Genomic DNA, 8,203 nt, shown 5'->3' on the forward strand with positions numbered 1-8,203 from the left:
GGAGTACGAGATTAAACCGCAAGAGCCGAAGATCAAGCTCGAGCCGAAGAGCAGCAGAAGGAAGATGGAGAAGGTGAAGTCGATAAAGGGATTGGATAAGTTGTCGTACGCATTGCCGGAGAGGCCGCAGACGGCCGGGCAAGTGTTGGACGCGAAGGGGATGCGAAACGATGTCGGTCTGTGGTTGGAGGTGAAGAGGCCGCCGAAAGCGTTGACCGACAATAAGGCTGTCGACGCGAAGGTGTCGCGTCGATTCAAGCGCGACGCCGAAGTCGCGACGAGTCTGTTGGAGATTGACGAGGAGTGCGTCGTCGATAAGTTGGCGGCGAAAAAGAACATCGAGGATCTGGAGAAGCAGTTGGGCGAAGAGACGAAGAAGTTTTGCTTGGAGATGGATCAGGTGATCAAGCAGATACAGGATATTCCGCCGGTGGTTAAGCAGCAGCAGCAGACGGAAGATTTGATCGAGATGCTGGACGTGTGCAAGACGAAGTACGCGGCGATTTCGCACAGCATCAAGCACGTGGCCACGATCAGAGGTGTGGTGAGCGTGAGGAGTTTCGCGCAGTACTTTGGACCGACGTGCGATACGAAGAAGCAGTGGTCCGCAACCGAGTTGGTGCTCACCGGTGTCGCGGAGATGAAGAACGAAGAAGTGATCACGCACACCATCGAAACGGTGACGTTTCCCAATCTGCAGAGCTTCGCCTACAGAGATACCGCCACCGTGGAGCCTCTGGATTCGAATCTGGTGTTTCGCTTAGGCGAAGCCCAAGAAAATAGACGAGACGAGGTCGTTTCTTGTTGTCGCGGTTCGACGTTGAACAGAAACGATTTGAAGCATCTCTGGTTTCTCATTTGCGTTTACGCGGTGATCTTCGCGCTGGTCTTCAGCGGTCTCAACTTAAAGCTGGGCTGCGCTTAAATTCAATGTGTACTTTAACCCTCTGTCAATAGTGAAATTGCGGCAATAAAATATTAAACCACAAGTCATCCGTTTGTTATTCTGTAAAAAATTAAACTCTATATTACCTTCATTCCTCTGGATTCCTTCAAGAAGGTGTAGCTCATTCCTCCGCCGATGATCATCTCGTTGACCTTATCGAGAAGGTTTTCGATCAGTTGGATCTTGTCTGCGACTTTAGCACCACCAAGAATGGCCAAAAACGGAGCTTCAGGATTGTCCAAGGCTTTGGCGAAGTATTGAAGTTCCTTCTTCAGCAGGAAACCGGCGGCGCGAACATCGAAACCGTCACCTGAAATCGTTTCAAGTTAATGAATTTGCACGAATTTATATTGTATTAATAATACCCATCATGCTGGAATGTGCACGATGCGCGGTGCCGAAAGCATCGTTGACGAAGAGGTCGCCCAACTTCCTGAGACTCTGACGGAAGGCTTGAACCTTCTCCGGTTCAGCTTTGATCTTCTTGCCGGCTGCGTCGATACCTTTGCCTTCCTCCTCCACGTGGAAGCGAAGGTTCTCCAGGAGGAAGACGGATCCGGGTTTCGGATCCTGGCAGGCGCTCTCCACCTCCGGCCCTACGCAATCTGGCAGGAAGGTCACTTCTCTGCGATGGCCCCCAAAGTGTATTTTTTGTTTTTGTTTTTTTTTTGATAGGGCACAAAACAAGTAGGCGTGAAACAGATTAGAATCGGGTGAACAATGGTGATAAGAGAAAAAGAGAATCAGGGCAAATCGAATCTAAACATCAGTTTTATAAACAGAGTTCGTAATAATGTACATTTTTTTTTTCGTTTTACGATATTTATAAAAGTTGTTGTATTATTGTCGACTTTTAGATAAATAATCGTGTACTTTAAACTCTGTTGTAAAAACTGGACGTGATAAAACAGTGACAATTTCGAATTTTGCCGCCTTGATTGCGAGTTTTAATTTAAATAAATTAAAAAAAAAAATGAGGTCATCCCAGAGATAATAGGGACGACCTATTTAGCTGAAGCCAAAACATACTCGAAAGCAAAGCGTTTTGTTTATATATTTTTTTTTTCGTTGGTTTATCAAAAAAAATCTGTGCCGAAATTGCAGTAATTTTCGTAATTTGAATAAAGTTTTTTTTAAATATTATAACATTCAAATGGAGAAAGGGTTGCCACCGCCACCGAGCGAAAGTCCCCAAAGTGGTAACAACATTCAACAACAACTAAAAAGAGAATAAAAGAAGCGACAGACGACGGAGACGGCGCGGAGTTACCGAAACCGGAGAAAATTACTGGAAAAGAGTTTTTCGGAGGGTGTTATTGACGAAGATGGAGAGAGAGAAAGCGAAGAAAAAGCGGACGACACACCTAGGTCTATACCTGTTCAACAGTTTGGTCAGCTCGTCGGCGACCGGTTTCATCGTGAACTTGGGGTTCTTGTTACCATCCGGCCTTCCCAGATGGGACATCAGAACGATGCTCTTCGCCTTCTGGTCGATGGCATACTTGACCGTCTCCAGAGCGGCGACGATCCTCTGGTTGTTGGTTATGACGCCCTCTTTTAGAGGCACGTTGAAGTCCACCCTGATTATGAAACAAAACAATAATAGCAACAACAACAACAACAAAGAATGGATGATAAATACCTCATGAGCACTCTCTTTCCGGCTAAATTTAGCTTGTCGATTCCCAACTTGTTGAGGGCCATGGTTGTTGTTTTTTGAGGAAGTTGCTAGTTCGAGCGAATTGGAATGAATGAGCGGAGGTCGCGCGAATGTCTCCTTTGACCTTGCCGATTCGCCTTTTTTTTTTGAAGTTCACCGCGTTATCTACCCGCCCACCGAAGACGCGCGAGGAACGTTCGTGCATTGTCGCATGAAACAATCCATCAATTAATCGATGCTTCTGCAACCACAACTACACATTCCAAGAACAAGCAGTTGCAAATCGATAAAAAAAGTAATTATTTTATCCTTATTAGTTCATAAGACTACACTACAAACAATGATACATGAAACAAATTGACGTTTCGAGACATTTAGTAACATGAAACTGCAGAATTTAATTAAATTAAGTATATTTATTTACTAAATATAATAATAATTATAACATCTCTAGCGACACAACAAATGGTCAAATCGTACACGTTCCTTGTTTACAAATTAATTGCAACGACGACGACGTGGTTCGTTCGTTGGTTGTGGAAAATTTTTGCCGGTAAATGTGATGCCAAGTCGACCGAAATTATTCCGCACGTCCAATTCTTAGTGTAAAATAATAATAATATAAAATAACGAAACACAATTTCTTCCTTAATATTAGAGTTTGGTGTGTGTTAATGCTGCCGAATCACATCAGACTGCACTGATCCATGTTTCCTTGTTGATCCATGCCGGGAATCGCAGGTCCATTGACGACGATGTCCGCTGGTGGTTGACCGTAGTCCTGCAGCGTTTGCATCAAAGCGAGTACCTTATCGAACCTGGCCTTCTTCACCTCGATGCTATCGTCATTAGATTCCGGCTCCAATTCGTCGCAGACGGACTGCATCAGCTCCTGCTGCTTCTTGTACCGAGTCTTGTCCTCTTCTGAAAGCGTACCGTCGTTCTCCGCCAACCACACTGGGTATTTCTCCAGGATATCCATCAAGCTCGGATAGAGAACCTCCTTGCTCAGAAGACTCTGCATCATACCTTGCATGAACGGCAGAAAGGCGTTCTGCGATCCTCCACCGTCCGCCATTCCCGAGAACATCTCCATGATTGCGGAATCCGGCAACGGATTCTGCAAATTCTCCGCGCCCTGACTCAGACCCTGAAGCGTTTGCGAGATGGCAGAGGCGAAATCGTTCGTCACCGGCTCCCCGATTCCGGGATTCGAGAAGGCGCTCTGCGCCGCTTCGGCCATCCTCTGGAAACTGTCTTGGATCTGAGACAAAAAAAATGTAAATAATTTGAAAGATAACAATTTTTTTCTAATGACTAACTTGTTCGGGTGTCACGGCCTGTTCTCCATTTCCGGATCCCAGTAATGCGGCGATGTTGCTCTCGAACTGCTCCGACGCTTGCTTGATAAAGTCCTCGCTCCATTCTTGACCCTCAACCTCTTCGGCCTTTGCCTCGTCGGATTTTTCCGCTTTCTCTTCCGGTTTCTTGCTGAAGTCGGCCAAAGCACCTACGGATCAAAAGTGTTATGTAATAATGACAGGAACAAATGAAGTTCAGACGAAGAAGACTCACTGTCCAAAAGCTCGGATAATTCCGCGTCTGTCTCGGCCGGTTTCTTTTCCTCCTGTTTCGCCTGGTCACTCATTGTTATCGTTTATTTATTACGATGATGACACAACTTTTCACGTTCAAAGCAACTGAGCGAATGAAGCAGAGAGGTTAGAAGTCATCTGATTAATTCGATGTACATGAAGTAGCCTATACTCCAAACGAGTCAATCAAGTTGCATAAGTTTTCAGTATCGCAAAACTGATCATTTTTAATTAAATTAAATTAATGATTTCTTGAAACAAATCTGTTCTGGTTTCATTGCATTCTGCATAAACATAAACTTTCGTTTCGTCTCATTGGTATAATATGGTATGAAAGTGATTGATTGATACAGATGGAAACCAATGGAAACGAGAAGAAAGAAAGATGGACGAACGAAAAATATAATTTATTCTGCAAATTGTGCTACGTTCACGTTTAGACAGTTGCATACACGGAGACTCCTCTATTAGCTAACATTTATGATATTAATACATCAGTGGGTATTTGATATAAGTCTTCATTACATACGCACAAGTTCATTTGATTGATTTATTTAATAATACTGATGTCTGATAAACANNNCTTATATACAAAACAAAAGAATTACCTAACACTTGCTTCCCACGTCCAAAAATAAAATAGTTCTTGGTCCTACGCATGTATTTTCGTATATGTTTGTAGTTCGCACACGCAAAAATATAGGCCGAAATCAGAAGAAAATTGAAAATCGGTTCGTGGATAATTACAATTAAATTAGTATTAGTAGTTTGATAGTGTTGGTTTAGGCTCAAGGGTTTCTCACATTAAAAAATATGCATTTCCAAAAATAGTTTTGATTCATTTCTTGCTGCTGCTTTGCTGGGAAGACGACTTTCTTATTTGTTCTTTTTCTCTGTTGAAAGAAGATCGAAAGAGTTCACTTCTTGTTGCTGTTGTTGTTTTTGTTGTCGGAGGGTGCAGCTATCTTGTAGATGGCTTCGTACACTTCCTCCTGCTCCTTCTTCATGCGCGCCTTCATCTCCGGTGAGAACGGGTCAAAGTTGAGCACTCGCTTCTTCCGTCTGTAAATACCTTAACGAACAAACAACAAAAACAAAACAATGATGGTAAATAGTAAAAGAATTGCGTTGATCAAAGTTACCTTCTTGTCGATCGACGGCGCATTTCAACTGTCCGGGGTTGACTGGGAACTGGAGGAACTCGAGGACGGATCTGAGAGTGTTCTCGACGTTCTCCACGAGCTGCTCGTAGAAGATGACGTGCGTTGGTCCCGAGAAGTTCTTCAGCCAGTCCAGATTCGATTTCTTCCAAGCGCCCAATTTGTCATAAACGAATTGACGCCAATCTGTAGAGCAGCAGATTTATTTAACAAAATTTGAATATGATAATAATTGATAAGTGCGTGCGTACATTTGCCTTTCATCCTTCTGTAACGATCCGGCGATGCGAAACCGACGTGTCCGCCGGATTGCCGATTGAATTCCGCTTGGATCGCCGGACCCGGTGCGCGCACCAGGAGCACCGCTCTCTGGAACTGCTTGCGCGCCAACGGACCCCATTCGTGCGTTTTGACGACGAGCACGGACCCGTTGGTGGTGCTCTCCGCGGGAAAACCGTTCTTCAGGAGGCCGTAATCCTTGTAGACGGACCCGGTGAGCGTGCCCGTCGCCTGCTGCAGCAAGTATCTCAACCAGGTGTTTCCGCTGCCGGGGAACGAAGCCAGAGCGACGGACTCTTTCGGAACCTTCCGGTAACTCAGATCGGAGCACCACTGGATGCGCGATCTTCTGTACGGTTTACTCTTGGAGGAGAGCAGCGATTGGGATTGTTCATTCGACTGCAAACAACAAAGTATTTCTACAATTCTATAGTGATCTAAATGATTAACTTACTCTGGATGCGAATCCGTTGGTTTTGGGTTCGTGCAGAGTGACTGCGGACAGAAGGAGAACGCCCACCAGGTACAAGGTGATCAGCAGTCCAAGGGCCCAGAACCTCGGCCTCGTCAGCTGCATTTGTCCAACTCATCCATTCCTCTGGACTCTGCTGCTGCCGCCTCCACTCGCATCGGCTGCACTCAACGCAATCTGCGGGTAAAAAAATTTTGTATAAGTGCACTAATATAGTTCACTAATTGGAGATCCACAATTCGCAGTCTATTCGAGAGATACGTGCGAATCTAGATAACGAATCGCCATTTAGATTACGGCGATACGGGCGCCCCACGTTCGGCGCCAAAATTCTATTAAAAAACTTCTACTAATTTTTCCAAAATTCCATCAATTTCTACAATTTTTTTTTCTCAATTTCTGTAATTTCCAACAATTTTTAATAAATTTAAAAGAATTGTATAAGTGCACTAATATAGTTCATCAATTGGAGATCCACAATTCGCAGTCTGTTCGAGAGATACGTGCGAATCTAGATAACGAATCGCCATTTAGATTACGGCGATACGGGCGCCCCACGTTCGGCGCCAAAATTCTATTAAAAAAAAACTTTAACATCCTCATCTTTATCTTACTCGCACACTCGATCCATCAACGAAAATATTGAAGTTCGTTGAATTTACGAATTGTGCGATTCCTTCAGAATTCGACCACCGGTTGCTGCGCGAAGAACGAATCGAGCGACAACAGAAGAAAAAAAAAAAACAAAAGAAAATAAAAACAAAGGGTGTTGTTTCGTTTCCATGGATTGCAATTGGGAGGCGGCTGCGTTTTCATTTTTTTTTTTGTTGGTTCCGGATGTCGTGTTGCCATGAAACGGGCGAGACGCTGATAATCAATATTTGGCTGTTCCGAATCACCGCCTCCCGGATCAACAACATCACACAACCACCCCCGCCGCCCCCCACCAACGAGAAATAGTGCATATGTTTTTACGAGTTGGAGAGAGAGAGAGATTTGAATCGATCGGGGAAGCAATTTTCCGCAAATCCGAAACCGGAATTGAAGAGAAGAATGGGTGTTGACCCAATTACAATCGACTAACCCTATGCGATTTTGTTTTTTTATTTAAAACAAAGAAGCGATGACACGAACGAAGCGGAATCAAAACAAATGCCATTGTGTTTATTTGTTTTTAAACGAGACCGTTTGTTTTCGTTTGGGGGCGCCTTCTGGATGATTTATCTATTAATCCTTGCGCAACTACAGAATACACACAAATGTGACACACCACCACCACCCACCCACGACTTACTATGATTTATTTATTTTTTCGGTTCGTTCGTTTCGGTGCGATCCGATTAACTTGCTGCCCATCGATGAACGTAACTCGATTACTCAATTGATTTTTCCTCTTCAATCCCGCGATTTTCAACCCTAGAGAAGAGGGTGTTTGTGTTTTCTTTTGTTATGTTATGTGTGTCGCGCTTGAATGAATGCAAGCAATGGTTTTTTTCTTGTATTTTTTTATTTGTTTATGTGTGCTTTAAAGCGCGATGCGAAGCGGTGCGTCGGGGCGGTCGGCCGGCCGGAGCGGAACTGAGGCGACGCCGACGTCTCTCGCAAATCCCGGCGGCCGCGCGCGTTCGCTAGGCGGAAAGGGCGCGCCGCGACGCTCAATCTGAAACAAATGCACGACGACGACGCACAACAACAACAGTAGACGATCGAATCGGTCATGGATTGAAATTTCATGGCCCTGTTGATTACTTACTGTAACAACAACAACAAAAGGCAGAAACAGCAAATTTTAATTGCGTTCATCAATTCGTTGGAAATTGAGAATGCGACCGTTAAATCATTTGAAAAGAACGATAGAAAGAAACTGTTTTTACAGTTTAAACGCTATATCCTCCTGCTTAATTGTCTAATTAACAACATGCAATTAATTCATTAAAAACGAGTGATTGTTAATGTTGACTGAAAATCTTAGAATTTTTTTTTCTAGTACAGATAAATAGCAATTTTTAGTAATTTCTTCTAATTCCAACAAGTTTAACATATTTCTAATAATTTTTACAAAATTCCATCAATTTCTACAAATTATTTTTT

The 8,203-nt window shown here is 43.8% G+C and overlaps 3 protein-coding genes across 3 annotated transcripts; all 3 read right to left on the reverse strand.

Moving 5' to 3' along the window:
- Positions 1-1,023: 1,023 nt before the first annotated feature.
- LOC108559231 (phosphoglycerate kinase-like) lies at positions 1,024-2,650 on the reverse strand. The gene is made up of 4 exons (XM_017916442.1): positions 2,589-2,650; positions 2,323-2,526; positions 1,312-1,571; positions 1,024-1,256 (listed from the first exon to the last, which is right to left on the reverse strand). Exons 1-4 carry the CDS (start codon positions 2,648-2,650, stop codon positions 1,024-1,026), a joined length of 759 nt encoding a protein of 252 aa, XP_017771931.1.
- A 352-nt stretch (positions 2,651-3,002) lies between these two features.
- LOC108559233 (peroxisomal biogenesis factor 19) lies at positions 3,003-4,355 on the reverse strand. Its single transcript, XM_017916444.1, has 3 exons — positions 4,182-4,355; positions 3,929-4,116; positions 3,003-3,870 (listed from the first exon to the last, which is right to left on the reverse strand). Exons 1-3 carry the CDS (start codon positions 4,252-4,254, stop codon positions 3,292-3,294), a joined length of 840 nt encoding a protein of 279 aa, XP_017771933.1. The 5' UTR covers positions 4,255-4,355; the 3' UTR covers positions 3,003-3,291.
- Positions 4,356-4,784: 429 nt separating this feature from the next.
- Positions 4,785-7,591, reverse strand: LOC108559232 (WSCD family member AAEL009094). The gene is made up of 5 exons (XM_017916443.1): positions 7,407-7,591; positions 6,095-6,289; positions 5,613-6,039; positions 5,344-5,547; positions 4,785-5,273 (listed from the first exon to the last, which is right to left on the reverse strand). The coding sequence occupies exons 2-5, from the start codon at positions 6,215-6,217 to the stop codon at positions 5,119-5,121; spliced, it is 909 nt and encodes a 302-aa protein (XP_017771932.1). The 5' UTR covers positions 6,218-6,289; positions 7,407-7,591; the 3' UTR covers positions 4,785-5,118.
- Between the last annotated feature and the right edge of the window lie 612 nt (positions 7,592-8,203).

Source organism: Nicrophorus vespilloides, unplaced genomic scaffold, assembly GCF_001412225.1.
Source record: "Nicrophorus vespilloides isolate i.1.1-1 unplaced genomic scaffold, Nicve_v1.0, whole genome shotgun sequence".
Classification (NCBI taxonomy): Eukaryota; Metazoa; Arthropoda; class Insecta; order Coleoptera; family Silphidae; genus Nicrophorus; species Nicrophorus vespilloides.

Bases quoted from the DNA above. Each gene is read 5' to 3' on its own strand.
- LOC108559233 (XM_017916444.1), bottom strand. From the start codon at position 4,254: ATGAGTGACCAGGCGAAACAGGAGGAAAAGAAACCGGCCGAGACAGAC. The intron at 4,117-4,181 runs GTGAGTCTTCTT...TTTGATCCGTAG, and splicing joins ATTATCCGAGCTTTTGGACA to GTGCTTTGGCCGACTTCAGC. The intron at 3,871-3,928 runs GTTAGTCATTAG...TTTTTGTCTCAG, and splicing joins AGGCCGTGACACCCGAACAA to ATCCAAGACAGTTTCCAGAG.
- LOC108559232 (XM_017916443.1), bottom strand. From the start codon at position 6,217: ATGCAGCTGACGAGGCCGAGGTTCTGGGCCCTTGGACTGCTGATCACC. The intron at 6,040-6,094 runs GTAAGTTAATCA...TGTTGTTTGCAG, and splicing joins CCAACGGATTCGCATCCAGA to TCGAATGAACAATCCCAATC. The intron at 5,274-5,343 runs GTAACTTTGATC...TTGTTCGTTAAG, and splicing joins CGCCGTCGATCGACAAGAAG to GTATTTACAGACGGAAGAAG.
- LOC108559231 (XM_017916442.1), bottom strand. From the start codon at position 2,650: ATGGCCCTCAACAAGTTGGGAATCGACAAGCTAAATTTAGCCGGAAAG. The intron at 1,572-2,322 runs GTATAGACCTAG...GGGCCATCGCAG, and splicing joins CTGACCAAACTGTTGAACAG to AGAAGTGACCTTCCTGCCAG. The intron at 1,257-1,311 runs GTATTATTAATA...AAACGATTTCAG, and splicing joins TGCACATTCCAGCATGATGG to GTGACGGTTTCGATGTTCGC.